The sequence below is a fragment of the Netta rufina genome (genome assembly GCF_964035555.1).
Source record: "Netta rufina genome assembly, chromosome: 5".
NCBI classification, from domain to species: Eukaryota; Metazoa; Chordata; class Aves; order Anseriformes; family Anatidae; genus Netta; species Netta rufina.
In genome coordinates, this window is record NC_140128.1 from 61,462,217 (window position 1) to 61,478,868 (window position 16,652).

The 16,652-nt window shown below is 39.2% G+C and overlaps 1 protein-coding gene across 1 annotated transcript in view; it reads left to right on the forward strand.

Moving 5' to 3' along the window:
* Positions 1-429: 429 nt before the first annotated feature.
* WDHD1 (WD repeat and HMG-box DNA binding protein 1) overlaps positions 430-16,652 on the forward strand; it is a gene marked incomplete at its 5' end in the record, with an annotated part of 30,241 nt that continues 14,018 nt past the window's right edge. Inside the window, 12 exons of the mRNA XM_084288435.1 lie at positions 430-506; positions 2,010-2,121; positions 5,161-5,312; positions 7,480-7,591; positions 8,120-8,170; positions 10,115-10,210; positions 11,693-11,785; positions 12,332-12,438; positions 14,543-14,678; positions 15,217-15,412; positions 15,629-15,819; positions 16,411-16,595. Coding sequence (XP_084144561.1) covers positions 430-506; positions 2,010-2,121; positions 5,161-5,312; positions 7,480-7,591; positions 8,120-8,170; positions 10,115-10,210; positions 11,693-11,785; positions 12,332-12,438; positions 14,543-14,678; positions 15,217-15,412; positions 15,629-15,819; positions 16,411-16,595 — 1,508 coding nt within the window. The remainder of the gene's footprint in view (positions 507-2,009; positions 2,122-5,160; positions 5,313-7,479; positions 7,592-8,119; positions 8,171-10,114; positions 10,211-11,692; positions 11,786-12,331; positions 12,439-14,542; positions 14,679-15,216; positions 15,413-15,628; positions 15,820-16,410; positions 16,596-16,652) is intronic.

The following is a 16,652-nucleotide window of genomic DNA, read 5'->3' on the forward strand; positions in this document are numbered from 1 at the left end:
ACAGGGCGGCCGGGGCCCGCTGTGGTGAGCGGGGAGGCGATGGGGGATGAGGGGGGAACGCGGTCCCCAGCCTTCCCCTCCCCTTCCCCTCGCCCCCATGGGGCTCCCCGCGGCCCCTTCTCGTTGAGATTTCCGAGTTCAGGCACCGCGCACCCGTCTCCTGAGGTCCCCCTCGTTTAATTTTCCCCCCTTTTTTCTTCCCTGGCTCGTTTTTGGCCAAAACTCTTCGGATTTGGGGGTGTTTAGGAGCAGTGGGGGCTGAGCTGCTTGGGCCGTGTGGCCGGGCTCTGCGTGGTTCCAGCCCCCGTGTGTGGGGGGGTTGCCATCACCTCTAACCTTGCCCTGCCATCCGGAGGCATCTTTCATCTTCTCTATTTTAAATTTTAATTATTGTATTTCTCTCCTTTTTATCCACAGGTGACAGCAAAGATGCCTTCTGCCCAAAAACCCATGCGCTATGGCCACACGGAGGGCCACACGGATGTTTGCTTCGATGACACTGGGAGGTAATTTAACCTAACTCCTGGAGAGGGGGATAAAATCTAATCCGGGGGATTATATTTTCTGTCTGCTGCTTCCTCAAGAGTATCTGTACCAGCTGCTGGTGGTTATGGTGCTGGACAGATGGATTTATGGCCTGGCATGGTCTGGCAAACCCTTTATTTGCCTTTGTTGAGAACTGACTATAAGATGCATCTTTTGATGCCCTGAATTTTGAAGCAATAGACATTACTTTTATATAAGACTTTATATGTATGTATATATATATATATATTTTACATTTTATATATACACACATGTGTATGTTGGAGAAAATATGTTTATACATCCAATAAGAAACTAAAACTATAGCAGAAGAAATCCAGTACAGGCTTGCTATTCCTTCTTGTTCTACTTACACTAGTCCTTGCGTGCATAAATAAAAACTGAATGTTTGTTGTTACCTGGTTTTTGATTAAAAATAAAGGTAAGCTAGAATACAAGCCATTTCAAATGAATTTACACTCTAAATCATACATATTGATTATGGCTTAAATGCAAATTATCTTATCTCTTTCTTTAGGTCATTAGGCTTGCTACAAAGAGGACTGTAGGGTAGTCTGATAACAACCCTCCCCTCCAACCACAAAAAGTCTTCTTTGCATAGAATTAATATTTAAGTATCTTCCATCAAAATGCAGATATATTAAAAAAAAAAAAAGGCACCACCACAACAACAAAAAACCAGACATCTCTGCTGAAGACCACTGGTCCAGTACTGCTGGACCCTCCGATGTCAATATTTTCAATATCAATGCAGTGTTGCTTGCAAACCTTATAGAACAGCGCCAGGAGAGTAACATCGCAGTTTCTCTACTGACTTTGTAATACTTTACTGTTTAATTAGATTTTTTGGGGGACTGCATCTGGGAAAAAAAAAAAGAATACAAAGCTTGATTATAGATTCAGAAAGTAATTAAAAATCCTATGCAAACGTTTACGTCTTTGCTTTGTACTTAAGGTTATTGTTTATTGCTTTAAAATTGTGAAAGCTAATTCTCGTAGCCTTGACAATTGAATCATATGTCAACTATTTTTAAGAACTCTGTAGGCCTGGAACATGTTCAGCTTGGTTAACTTCAGTCAAGGGTGTGTGTTAGCGCCCTTGCTTTGGCCTCAGCTTTGTAATTAGCTGTAAGGTAAATTTTCAAGGCTGAAGAAAAAATTAAATGCCCAGCCCAAAGTGAAATCAGTACTAATTAAGTCCTTTGAAAAAAAATCATCTAGATTGACTTAAAATATGTAAGGGTGAGTTCAATGGGGGCTAGGCCTAACCAGACTCAGGTACTCTGTTATGGTCGTGCATTTTTTTTCTATGTTTATTAAACATGGCATTCAGTGAATAAAGTAATATGTATTGTGTTTCAGTTAAAAAACAAACACTTCAGAAACATTTTCATTCTGGGATTGAAAGTCAGAGTGGCTGTCCTTTCTGTACCTGAATGTTAACAACCCTTGTCTTTGAACAGCTGCATTGTAACTTGTGGCAGTGATGGAGATGTTAGGATTTGGGAGAACCTGGATGATGATGATCCGAAGTCCATTAATGTTGGAGAGAAGGCCTATTCGTGTGCTCTGAAGGTATCGTAGTTAACAGAACTCGAGTTAAGTTCTGTCATGCTGATGTTGGTATATAACATGACTGCTGAGGCTGTTAAGATAGTGCTCACATATGTAACATTATGCATATATTGAGATAATACACAGAAAAAGGCAGGAATAATATTGTGCATAGCATATTTCAGTCTGATGGAGGTTAAACACGTAGATCTTTGCCTTTGTGCCAATATATGGAAAACAACGTTGAATAGTGTTTAATCAGATTTTCTTTAAATTTGAGCCTATGTCCACATTCTACCTTTGTGTCTAAGTGAAAATGTTAAAGCAGTGTTGAAAAAAATACTTCTCAAACAGAAAACTTCACTGAATGTGTCTACAAAATATTTTAACTAAGTGTTTTATGTAAACGAATACTCTTGACAACTCACTTTATCCCATACAGGCTTGAAGAGGAATTATTCCTTATACTGAAATTCCATAATACTAGTTTTTCTTACTCCTCTCGCTTTACAGTCAGTTATACTTATTTCTGACTTTGATCTCCTTTTTGAAAAACAAACCCAGCAGATTAAACTAATTATGCAGTGAACTTTGTAGACTGTTTCAGTGGTTTTGCACAATGTTAGTTGCAAAAAGTTTCCCAGCATAATATGTAATCATCAAGGGTTAGGAAAAGTGTTTTTCAGTGACAACTCAGTTCTTCAGTGATGAGGGAATGAACATTTTACCAACAGCCTGTAACTGCAGCCGATTCCTACTCTTGCCCTTCCAATCTCAGAGGCTCTGAAATGGTGCTAACAGGGGGAGGAAGGTTATGTGAAAGTAGGTAAGCCAGGAAGTAGTTTTGTGTGGACCTATTTTAATACCCAAGGAGTTATAATCTATATTAATCAAGAATTACTTCATGGAGTCAGTGCCTGCTAATGCTTTGGTAATACTTTTTATTTGTTTGATTTTAATAGTTAGTTGATATTTAGTTCTCAAAATTGCTTGTAGGGCAAAATGTGCTTCTGACATTTCGTTTCTCCCTTGTTCTCCACCCCAAGTCAGAGGAGAACAAGATTCCTGTTTAACACTAATTAGTAATAATTTCTGAGAATGCTGATTAGAGGTATTTCTGACACCTGACTGACTTGTTCTGGCATTTGTAGTACAACCTGCTCTGTTTATTTTAATGTTAAGGCAGCTCCTTGTGGTATATCTTGAAACAGGGATTATTTGTAAGTAAGAAGGCAAATAATCCATCTATATCGATTTGTATAATAGAAAACAAATCTTTTTTTTCTATTTTATTTATTTAGCTTGAGAATTCTCACAGCTATTCTCTTGTGTGCAATTATTCTTATATTACATTAATAACAGAAGGTCCAAAATGTTGTCTTCATGGCAATTGTGGAAGAAGAGAGGAATTCCAGAAGTTTACATCTCTTCTTCAGATATTGTCGAGTTAACTTTGCAGTCATAGAGGATATTTTTAAAATTGTTTTTCAACTATATGTGATATTTGGAGGGGAATATAAAAGGTGAAATAGATGAGAATTCATACAGATATATTAATTTGAAACTATATTCAGAACAATAATCTTTCTTCAGTTTCTTATATGCCTTTTGATATAACTTATGTATCTTGCTCAATACCTGTAACATCTGTTTTGATTTGTAGTGTTTTGCTGTTGATCTTTATCATGCTGCTTATCTTTTCACACACCAAGTGAGGTGATTTGAATGGGTTCGCTTAGCAAATCAGTGCCAGAAACTGTAAAACTTATTAATTAATACAGGAGGGAGAAATCACAGAAAGGCTAAGGTTGGAAGGTCATCTGAAGATCATCTGGTCCAACTCCCTGCCCAGCAGGATCACCTTGCACAGGATAGCATCCAGACAGGTTTTGAATATCTCCAGAGAAGGAGACCCCACAACCTCTCTGGGCAACCTGTCCCAGTGCTCTGTCACCCTCACAGTTAAGAAGTGCCCTCTTGTTTTTAATTTTTGGACAGCAGTTGGAACAGTCCTGTGCTCTTAGCTTATTGGAAAAGAATTATAGCTTTGAGGGATTTATTTTTAAACAATGAGATCATGAATCCTTTCTAGAACTTCAGGAGGTTTTATTTCAAAAAATATGCTTCATTAAAGACACTTTTATGGGGCACTGGTTTGTAATAAGTAATAAATCTGATCTCTTTCTCAAGTTATTTACTACTGGCTGTTGCTTTCTTTTTCTTTGTGATTTTTACTATAAATTTAGGCTGCTTTTCTTTTTTTTTTTCTTTCTTTTTTTTTTTAAAAAAAGGAAATGCAGCATTTCTCTATGTATTTCAAAAATCTATTGCTGCGTCCAAGTGAGGAATAGTATTGTCACTTTAAGAAGATATACTGCTGTTCTAAGCATAGGATAATTTCTTTTGTTTTGGAATCACTTTAATTTGGAGTCATTTTTTGATGACATCTGCCTTCTGTTTCTGCAAAGGACGAAGCTGTGGTTCATAAATTTCTCGTCTTTCCCTAGTGGCATTTCTGGCAAGATCGGTCCAAGGATGCCCTCTCCTGATGATGTAGCATATTAATCTAAACAGGATGCAAGATTCCTCCTGTTCTAAGAGGCACTCTCGCCTATATAAAAAGATTTATTTTTTCTATCTACCCGAAGAAGGTCAGACAGTTCTTTGAAATTCATTTGTGACTTTTCTGAGAATTCATTATTTTAGTAAATATACAGGTGGGGAATGTCTTGATGCCATATAATTAACATCATGGATTTTTAGCCTAGCACAACAACTTGGTATTAAATCTAGCAGTTTCTAGTATATAGAAACAAAGAATAATTTTATTATCTTGTAATAGTTTGGTTTAAGTGATAAAGTATCTTAATAAGTTACTGTGTTTCTCTTTATTTTTGGGTGGAAGAAATACAAGTTAGATTATTTCTCTGCTACTCTTGATGTCTTTTGGAGCTACTAAAGTTAATCTGCCCAACCATTGGGAACATCAGGGCATTTTTGGCTCCTTGGACATGAATATGGTTTCACTAACAAATGTTTTTTTGTTTGTTTGTTTTTAAGAATGGAAAACTGATCACAGCAGCATCAAACAACACTGTTCAGATACATACGTTTCCTGAAGGAGCTCCTGATGGCATCCTCACTCGTTTCACCATGAACGCAAACCATGTCGTCTTTAACAGTGACGGTACCAAAATTGCTGCTGGATCTAGGTAATCTGTGCTTGATAAGGAAGAACATTGCTATCATTGAAGGTCCAGCAACTTCCTCACATGGTGATTTTGCCAATGAGATTTTTAATCCACATACCGCTGAGGGTTTTAAAGTAATGCAAAATGCCTTCCAGGAACGGTGGTGGCGGGGGAAGGAATGAAAAGGACTGTTAGGAAAAAATTCTCTGGGAGATATTTGATCCACTGAATAGTTTCAAGTAGAAATGTGGTGTTGTGAAATCATTTTCTCTTCAGGAGCCTTAAGTGTTTTCAGTTTTCAGTCTTATAAATGCATAATTGTAAGTGTTCACCCATATGGATCTCATTGCAGCATCGAGGATTTTGTTAGTGTGTGCTAAGGATAATGTCTTGACTCTTTGGGATCATGGTGCTGCAAATGTATATGCACATGCAAAAGTTAGCTGGGTTCTGATTTGCACGAGAGCTTTGAGTCATTCTCTGGCATCAGTATCATCACCCTTCTGCCAAATGATAACAAATGACAGTTGCAAGACTCCCCTGAGGGGGATTAAATGCATAGTTTAGTTAAAAGCAAACATGCTGCCCTAAGAAATTATGTAATATATGCCAGTCCTTTGACAGAGATGGCAAAATAGCAAGCAGGCAACATTCTTGTTCATTTATTTACGGCTCAGGTGGTTCTTAATTGGATTTGGTGAGCTCTTTAGGTACTCTAGCTAACCCAGGCTGCCTGCTTGCTTCTCTGCTGGAATTTATCCTGCATTCCTACAGCAGAGATGGCAGAACATTACATCTGCAGCCTGCCTCCTCTAAGCATGAATTGAACTAGAAAGCAATTTGGATCATTATGCTGGACTGTAAATTCTGGCAGCTGCAGAGCAGACATGGGAGCTCCACCAAAACTGGGCGACTGGACAGCTGGGGACAGTAACTGTTCTAATCTCTAAATCCGACAGAGATCATGAATTTGGGCTCTTTGCCAGTGCTCGTTTCTGAGGGAACAGCTCTGCCCCAGGATCTGAGTTTGATTAGAGAGATTAAGCAGACAACACCCTTTTTCTGTTTCTAGAAACTTTTACAAAAAGCCAGTCCTTCTGCAGCCTGACCAGGGTCCTCACGTTAGGGAAGAGAACTTGTGAAACTGAGGTCACCCCTTGATGAGGTCTTCTGTTAGGCATTGAAGGAGGTGACATCTGTGATATGAGGGAATGCAGCCTTTACTTGTCACAGATTGCTCCATTATTACATGAAGTCTGTAAACTTAGATTTGTATAAGTTTAACGTCGAGGTGGCTGCCAAAATTCACTTAAACTGTTTGAAAAATAGTTCTGTGGCTTCTTAAATAAGCAAAAGCTATCTTACTGCCTGCATTTTCTTTCAGATTGCTTTGCTTTATTTAAGAGAGCTGACATTACTTCAGTTGTCTCAAAATGGAGTTTATAGACTTCTTTTTATGACTGTTTGGCTAGCATTTAGGTATTTGACAAAACAGAGGTTGCAATTCTGTGTGTAGTTAAGGTAATGACTAACCCTACAGAGCCCCAAATTCCTCTTTGAAAATGTTGCAGTGAAGTATGACAGGGAGTAGTACCAAAAGATTGTCATGGCAGCTCTTTGGCTTAGAAGTTATTGGCATTGATTTTTTGAATTAAACTGCAGTAATGTCTGTAATTTTGGAAAGGGGAGTAAATTTGAAAAAGAAAAAAAAGTCAATTATGATATCTGATACAATAAATGGTCTTAATAATCCTGTTAAAAACTTTAAAAAATAAAATATTTTGTGCTATCTTTTTTGGCCAAGAGAATGATGATAATGAAGATAGGTCCCATTTAACAGATAGATACCAGAAAACTGACTTAACAAGTACTAAGCACAGGTTTTTACTTAGTCTCATTGAATATTATATTTAACAGATCTGTGGTCTGTGTATATGTAATATCCTCTTCAGAGAGCAACCGTATTTTATGAACTTTGATTTAAACAAAAATGATCTGGTGATGTAACCTTGTTCCTCTTGTAGTAAGCCTCGAGATTCTCATTTTCCCTTAGATCATAGTGTCAAGAGTTACAACTTCCCCAAAAGATAGTTAGTGTCCAATTTAATTTTTATAGCTGTAAACAAATACTCTGTCACTGTTGATACCAACGTTAATAATCTTACAACTGTGCCGTTGTGATTTACAGTGACTTTATGGTCAAAATTGTGGAGGTGACTGACAGCAGCAAGCAGAAAACGTTCCGAGGACACGACGCTCCTGTTCTAAGCCTGTCTTTTGACCCCAGGGATGTTTATCTGGTAAAAACAAAAACAACTTGTTTACTTTCTTCTTTGAATTTCCTTCTCCATGGGAGGGGGGAGTTATTTTTGGAGTAAAACAACAGTGAGCAGGGACATAAGACTACTTAATTTCAGCTGACTACTGCTGATGGAATGTGTGAGAATTTGTTGCCTCCCAGGGGAGCTCGGTCCTTGCTTTCCCACTCAATTACTATCTATGTTCTTCTGGAATCTATTGCCAATCTGATTTTAGAGGTGGAAAGGTATTTCACTAAAGTAATTTAAGATTAGTTTTGAGCCTTTTTTGTAATTCCAGTATCTTGGAGTTGAGTGGTATTATCAAGATGATTTATATTTCCATTAGAAAGCTTTAAGTCTTAAAATGGTTTAAACTGGGAGACTTTTTAAAACTACTTATGTATTATATGTCTGTAGCATTGGTTGTAGTTTTTTTAATATATATTGTGGCATTAATTTCTCAATGTCTTTAATGTTTGTTTTATTATTATTATTATTTAATTAATTTATTTAATTTCTCTTTCACAGGCATCAGCAAGCTGCGATGGCACTGTCAGAGTATGGAAAATTGAAGATCAGGTAAGAGGCCTACCTTTCAAGTTGTTTTATAAGAAAGCAGGGACTTCACAGACAACAAAAAGAACTAGACTAAAATCATCCTGCTGGAATAAATCTTTGATACGTCATCAGTAACTGCTGAGAGTATTTGCAAAAGAAAAAAAAAGTTTATATGTAAAATTAATTTGCAAATAAAAGGGGAGCTATGCATTGGAACTCCTGAAAGAAGAGATGGTGAATGGAGAATTCATTTTTCTTAGGAAGAAGTTTGACAGTACTTTTAGAGTACTTCTACCTACTTCTGGGAGAAATTCCAAGCCTGAGTGTGAAATACTGCCTGGGTAGCTGTGGGCTGTTATTTCTGCCTGTGATATCCCTAATTTCTTTTGTTGATGTTTCTTCATTGGTCAAAATTGTGAATTTCGTCCTCATTGTATTTGAAAATAACCCTTCAGGTGAAAGTAGCAATTAACCATCACATTTCTTGGTTCATAGAATCGTAGAATGGTTTGGGTTGGAAGGGACCTTAAAGATCATCCAGTTCCAACCCCCTGCCACAGGGTGGGCTACCATGGTTTCAGAATTTCAGCTACTTGCTTTCAGGGTTAAGGAAGAAATTTTTATGCTAATAAGCACTTGTCTAGACATACTTTTGTTTTTATTTATTTTTCCTGTGCTCCCTATGAAATACCGAATAATTTTCAGGATTGGAGACTGACCAGTGAGGGTGAAATAATGTTCCGAGATGCTACGCAGCATCTTCTTCTATAAACCTTCTGGGTAGTTAGTCTTGAGAATATGAACGTGGTTACTTCGATTTGATATTAGGAGGAGGTTTGGTTTTCACATGCCAAGATTGGTGAAGCGATGCCCATTTTCCTTTGATAGGGATTTTTGTGCACAACATTGCTTTCATCTCTCTTGCTCTCTGTGGCACACATGCTTGGTTTTCCAATGACTCAAAGTTCGACTTAGTGCATACCAACCTTTTTTATTTGTAGAAATAGGACTATGTTATAATGAGTAAAAGGCTTATTAAAGGATAAGGGGCTTGCTATTCTTCTCTGTTTAAAAAAAAACACACAACCGAACAACAACAAAAACCCACTTCACAACAATTACTCACGAGGGGGATGTAAATCACAGTTTAAAGACCATCATTTATTAGAAATACAATCATTGGGCTCAGCTTGGCAATATTTGTGCAAATAATTCTCTCTGCTGGCCTTGCACTCTAAGGAACTTGAGAAGAGGGTTCCAGGTGAATGCTGTTAATAAAGCAGTTCTGCATGTATGTGGGATTATTTTTGGTAAATGCCATTATTGATTGGAAGAAGAATCCATGTGGAATTACTCCTATAAATACACTTTGGTATGTACTTCGCACTTGTAATTGCTACTTCTTAAAACAAAACCATATTACTAATATGAAATCTGGTGTTCTAGTCTGACAGTGGGTGCCTTTTGGGGCAATTAGGCTGTGTCCTGGGACCGTGGCAGTGATGTATATCATCTGTGCTGTAATATGAGAACGTGGCAATTCATTCATGTTTGTGTTGTTCTGGTGACATTCAGGCTGATGCGTGTCACCTTCCTACAGTCAATCTGGATTTGACAAATGCCTTTTGGCTAGATATCTCTCTTTATAACCTAAATATATGTGAGCTCATGTTCTGTACTTCATTAAAAACACTTGTTCTCTGGTCTCATTTCTCTGACAAGTTGTTGCATTGTAGTTAAAAATATGTTCAGGTCTACACTGGCAGAGTATTTTGCAGCATTTTTTTTTTCTTTTCTTTTTTAAGAGGGTAGGCACCATTGTATTCAGATGAAGGAAATTATTTTGGTTCCAGAAATGGTGTATCTTGTTTCCTTTTAGCTTTTTCCACACTTCTTCAGGGATTTTTAAAATACAGTAGGTTTTCACAGAACTAGAGAACTCATTTTTGAATATTCTGTTTTCAGACATGCGTGACAAATTGGCTACTGCTGCAGAAATGTAATGATGTGATAAATGCTAAATCGATATGCAGGCTTGGCTGGCAACCTGGCAGTGGGAAGGTAAGTGACAGATTGTTTCAGCCACATCTTAATCCTTTATTTCTCTTTGGGAGTACAGTAGAATTCAATCCAGGCAAGTGCAAATTCCAGCTCCAGGGACTAAGGAAAATGTTTGGGATGAAGTTCACTTTTAGGAAAAACAAACCTGGAAATGGTTACTTGTTTAAGTACCAGGCTGTGTTTGCCAGCAGTCCAGCTGTCAGCCCAAAACTATGTTAAAGAGTCATGTTGTGCTGCGTAGGAAAGAAGATTGTACATGAGGTAAATAATCTAACTGTTCACAACAGAGCATCAAAAGAGTTCTGACTTGCTGTGCTTAAATTTTGTTGCGTCAGTAGTCTTGCTCTGCAAATGTATCCTATGTAGTAAGTTGTTCCTGATCTAGTGGGAGGTGTCCCTGCCCATGGCAGAGAGGTTGGGACCTTTAAAGTTCCTTCCAACCCAAACCATTCCAAGAGTGCCATGTGCAGATCACTTACCAAAATAGGTTGGGGACAGAAGTTTGCATCGCTGTGTGGATGTCTTTGTATCAGGTAACCTAGAATACCCCTGCAGCATCTAAAGTGCAAAGGGGAGGGGAGAAAGGAGCAGATAAATTCAAACCCACATGAAACAAGGCATGCTGCACCATACTTGAAATAAAGGGCAGGGAATTGAGCAAGAGTTGGCCATTTGGGGAAAAATTGCTTTGTGGCTTCTGTACTGGCCTGTTGGCTGGAATAATAAAGGATGAATAGGCTCTGCCAAACTATTGACATTCTAGTATGTGCAGGGTCAAAAGAGTATTTTCCAGTGTTTTCTCACAGTTTTGACTTGAATAATCTCTATTTCTTTGTATGCTCGTGCACACATGAAGTGTAGGAAGTTGCCTTGCATCTATTATAAAGCAGATTATTAGAAATCATAAAAACAGAAAACCAAACCAAACCAAAACAAAACAAAACAAACAAACACACCCATATCCCAAGAAGTAAACGAGCAGTAATGTTATGTAGGTTTGTGAAATACCATATGAGCTATTTCAAGAATCAGCTATTCAGGTAAGATTTACAGAGAAATTGTAACCTGATCAAAAGAAGTTCAGGGAGGGAGGAAATAGAAGAACATAAGCCTTGTTCTCAGAACACTGAAAACTATTTATGCGTGTTTGTTAGCTGTTTCACGAATAAGAACTTCTAACCTTAAGTTGCAGCTGTCATTATTATCTGTTTTCTGCCAGCAAGAAGTGAAGATTGAAATGAAAACAGCCATTATTTGCTGTGTTGCATATGGAAAGCATTGGAGAACTTTGTAATTCAAGATTACTTCTGTAGCGTTCTTTTCTTTCTCAGTTGGCACTGCTAGGATGCTAAGAGAACTGTTAAATACTTAGACAGCCACAAGTGTGATACTTTGGAATGAAGGAGCGTTGCTAGTTCTTTGAATGTTTTGCTTGGAAGATAATTTGTTCTAAATTGCCTAAATCTTGTTTCCTTGGAACAGTTGCTGGCAATTCCTGTAGACAAAGTTGTTAAGCTATACAGAAGAGAAACCTGGGATAATAAATTTGATCTGTCAGATACTTCCATCACACAGGTAAGTACATAAACAATCTGCTTACTAAATCTTTCAAAGTTTAAGTGTTACTCTGCCTGAAGTTATCTTCTGGACAGTACGGTTCTATTCCCTGTCCTCTTGGTAATGATTGGTTACACTTTCATTTCTGATCCTGTTACTTTATGTTGGAAATCAATCACAGAATTTCTAGGTTGGAAGAGACCTCAAGATCATCGAGTCCAACCTCTGACCTGACACTAACAGTCCCCACTAAACCATATCTCTAAGCTCTACAAGGCAAGAGATACTTCTTTCTGTGTACATGTCTAGAATCAGGTTTTGTTTGACCTCATGGCAGCTTTTAGTGACAGAAGATAAATATTATAGGAGAAAAATAAGTGTGCTATCTTTAAGGAATGGTTTTGCTGGGAGCTACCTGCAGCCAGCTCTAGTATGGGAGGCTGGATGTGGTTTGCTAAAGATTAAGATTTTTTCCTTCCAGAATGTCTGCTTTATACTTCAGGATATGAGTGCTTTGTATGGATTGGTAATATTTCTTTTTATCTAAATTTTCTTTTTCCCTAGCCCTTGAATGTCGTGGCCTGGTCTCCCTGTGGGCAGTACCTGGTAGCTGGAAGTGTGGATGGGAGTATTGTGGTGTGGAAGGTGGAAACCCAGGAGTGCATAGAGAGGTATGTAGTGCTGTTCCATAATTCCCTAAACATATGCTGCTTCTTGAAATAGAATTTTGTTAAATCTCTGTGCAGAATCCGGCACTTGCTCTTGTTAAACTTCACGTGGCTGGTGATTGCCCAGTCTTCTAATTCATCAAGATCTCTTGGCAAAGCCTCTCTACTATCAAGGGAGTCAACAGCTCCTCTTAATTTACCCCACTAGTGACTGGCCACCAGCCTGGTGGAGCTCTTTTTGCTCTGACCCTTTGAGCCTGACCCATCAGCCAGTTGTTCACCCATCACATTACGTTTTTGTTTAACTGTATGCTGGACATTTTGGCCGGAATGTACCGTGAGAGATGGTATTGAAAGCTTTGCTAAAATCTGAAAAGATGACATCTATTGGCTTCTCTTGGTCAGCTAGGTGAAATTAAGTTCATTAAGTAGGATTTTCTTCTTGTCGACCTGTGTTGGGGATGACCAATGACCGGGTTGTCTTTCATGTGCCTTTCAGTAAATCCCAGAATAACCTCCATGATTTTACCAGGCACTGACATGAGACTGACAGGCCTGTAATTACCAGGGTCTCCTTTCTTTCCTTTCTTGAAAACTGGGGCAACATTTGCCATCTTCCAGTGGACAAGGATCCCTCCAGATTCCCAAGACCACTGAAAAATAATCGAGAGGGATCTCGAGATGACCTCAGCCAGCTGAGCTCCCCGGGATGAATCCCATCGGACCCCATAAAGTTGGGTGCCTCCAGCTGGAGCCACAACCCCCCTACAAGTCCGGAGCTGGCCGGGAGGCTACGCTCAGGGCCCTGGGGGTCCCAGGGCCCCAAAATGTAACTGCGTTGGCCGGGAATCGAACCCGGGTCAACTGCTTGGAAGGCAGCTATGCTCACCACTATACCACCAACGCCAGCTGGCAGGGCTGCAGGAGACAGCGCTTAAGAGCTCAGGCTGAGCAATCCCACTCTGCTGGCCCCAGAGGTGGTCACTGTGAGTGTGTTGGGACAGGGGATGCAAGCCAGGATTTGTGGGATCGGGGTGATGCTGCAACACAGGGCCACTGTTCAGTCTAGACTTGAGCAAGGGAGCAGGAGGAGATCACCTTGTGCAACCCGGGTGAGGTGCAGTAATGGCTCAGTTCACGTGCAGACAGGAATTTGAGGGCTGCCACATCATTCCTGCGCTCTACCACGAAGCAGCTGCCAGGAGAGTATGACTGTCAGGTAGAAACGTGGCATAGCCCTGCCATATCTGGTACGCACAGAAATATGTTCTGATTCATACGACGTGCTGCTTTCTTTCTGCCCAGCTGAAAGAATCTGGAAACGTTAGGTTCCTAGAAATAGAATGGGGGACGGACATGAATATGGGCTTGTGTTCAAATTCCGTGGTCTAGTTCTGTGTGCAATGGGAATGTTTTACTTCTGATTGATTAAAGGATAGTTTTAATGGAAATAAATCTTCCTCAGGTTACAAACGCCAGGATTGTTGGCAGTAAGAGGCATCTTCTAAAGGGTGTGGGGAATACTGACACAGTGAGTCAGCCGTCCTCACCTTTGGGCAACAAAAAGAGCCAAAAGGCATTTCATCTCTGTTAACTAAAGGGAGGAACAGAAGGGAGGCTTTCAGTGACTGATTATCTTGAGTAAGAAACATGATTTTTACTCTAATGCATATGTTAGGAATTAGACAGACTGTGTAAATGATTCATGGCAGGGTTGTTTTGTGAGAATAAAGCAGGGAGAAGATGGAGGACTAACTCATCCGTTTGGTACAAGAGAAGCAGCTGAGTGTTCGTTTTTATAGCTGGATGGTTTGGAATGTGTGGCTGCTGGGGAATTACTTTGTCTTTTCTACATCTATCAGGAGCTGTTTTATGAAAATGATTCTGATTGATTCTAAAGCTTAAATAATTTCCTCCACAGAGAAGTAAGGCCTGCTGTGTTTTTTATTGTAGTTATTTGTGCTGAAGTTTAACTTATGAATTATTTTACCATGTGTATGTATTTTATTATATTGTTTTCTAATACCAGTAAGTATTACCACTGCTTACAATAATGCTTCTGCCCTGAGAAGCTTAATACATTCCAGTATTTTCATACTCTTTTCAGGACAAAACATGAGAAAAATTACTCAATTTGTGGACTGGCATGGCACCCCAAGTACAGGCAAATCGCTTATACAGATACTGAAGGAAATCTGGGGTTGTTGGAGGATATCGGTGATGGAAAGAAAACAAATGACAAGGTAATTAGTGCCAATTATTAACTTGAATATTTAAGCCATCAAATTATATTGAACATTCTGTATTGGGTGTTGAAATTTCCTTCTTGTTTGTTAATTCATTCCTTGAGTTTCATGTCCAAAGGAAGATTTAATCACAGACTCACAGGCTGGTTTGGGTTGGCAGGGACCTCACAGCCCATCTAATCCTAGCCCCTGCCACCAGCCCAGGCTGCCCCCAGCCCCATCCAGCCTGGCCTTGGGCACTGCTGGGGATGGAGCAGCCATAGCTCCTTGGGGCAGCCTGTGCCAGGGCCTCATCACCCTCATAGTGAAGAATTTCTTCCTCTTATCTAACCTAAACTTACCTTTTTTTAGTTGAAAAGCCATTACCCCTTGTCCCATCACTACACTCCCTGACAAAGAGTTCCTCTTCAGCATTCCTGTAGGTCCTCTTTAGGTACTGGAAGGAATTACCATTATTAAATAACAATTATAATTAATAACAATAATTAATAGCTGCTAAATGAAAAAATAATGATAATTGCTAACATGGTTCTAGGTTGCCAGTACAGCGGCAAAAGACTACAATGATCTCTTTGATGGAGACGATGACGACTATTTAAATGGAGATGCGATCGAACCACCCTCTTCCCCAACCCCGGGAGCTAATGAGGATCACGGTGATGATGATGACCTTATGCCAACTGCAAGCCATCAGAGACGGGCAATACTTGATGACGATGATAACTCATTAGGTAGGTACAGCATGAACTAATTTTCCAGAGCTCTGGAGTGTTGTTATTGGGACAAACTCTTAAGCATCCTCTCTTGGCATCCCCTTATCAAATGTATTCTGTTGTATTTTTCTGGTCAAGTCTTCACTGTTTTAGTTCTGTGTTTTTTGCCTATTTTCTGCCATAATACTGGGAAGAAGTAATACATACATGTATTTTTGTGTTTTAAATTTTTAGATATTGGGATGATAAAAGCTAATTCCAATCTTCTTAATAAGGAGGAGGATGATGATGATCAGACTGGTGGCTTTCCAGCTTTGCCAGCATCGTCTACACAACAGCATTTCTATGATGGGCCATTGCCAACCCCCAGGCAAAAGCCTTTCCAGTCTGGCTCCACTCCTGCACATCTCATGCATCGTTTCATGGTAAATCTCATGGCTGTGCTGCTACATAGATGTAGTTGCTTTGTTAGCATTGTCCTGGTTTTGCTGGGTCTTAATCTAATCATTTCCAGCTGCATGTGTCTGGTGCTTTTTTAATACTTCACAGTGTAAACTAAATGGTGAAAAGTAGCTTTGTGCTAATGCAGAGTGCATAACTTTATGCCATACATTTAGGTTGCTTTTGATGTAGAAGTAAATATTTGGTTCAAGACTAAAGGAAGCAATACAGCTTGTGCTTGTGTTACTGAAGTTGAACAAATCTGTTTTGAAATTCCTTTTTAGATTGGAACTTGTGGATACTTTTGTCCTTTTAGGACTTTTCCGTCCATCACCCATTATTTCTTTATAACTGCGAGTTGTTAATGATTAATTTTGCAAGGAGAAATTTGGTTAAGCAATGAGAATAAAATCATTTTGGCCTAATGAAGCTGTTTTAGAAACTACCAGCCCTGACTCTTCAAGTCTTCAATCTGTCACCTATTGCTGTTGCAGATCGAGGAGGTGTAGGAGGCTGTTCTAGGGCAGTCAACATGCTTGATTATTATTATTGTGATATTTATTTATTTTTAATAGGTTTGGAATTCTGTTGGCATCATTCGCTGCTACAATGATGAGCAGGACAATGCTATAGATATCGAATTTCATGATACCTCTGTACACCATGCAACACACCTGCCCAACTCTCTGAATCACACCATGGCTGACCTCTCCACTGAAGCTATTTTGCTAGCCTGTGAAAGCACAGAGGAACTTGCAAGGTAAGTCACGGCTTTGCTCTGTCAAAGCCATAGTATGGAATTACATTTAGCATGTTT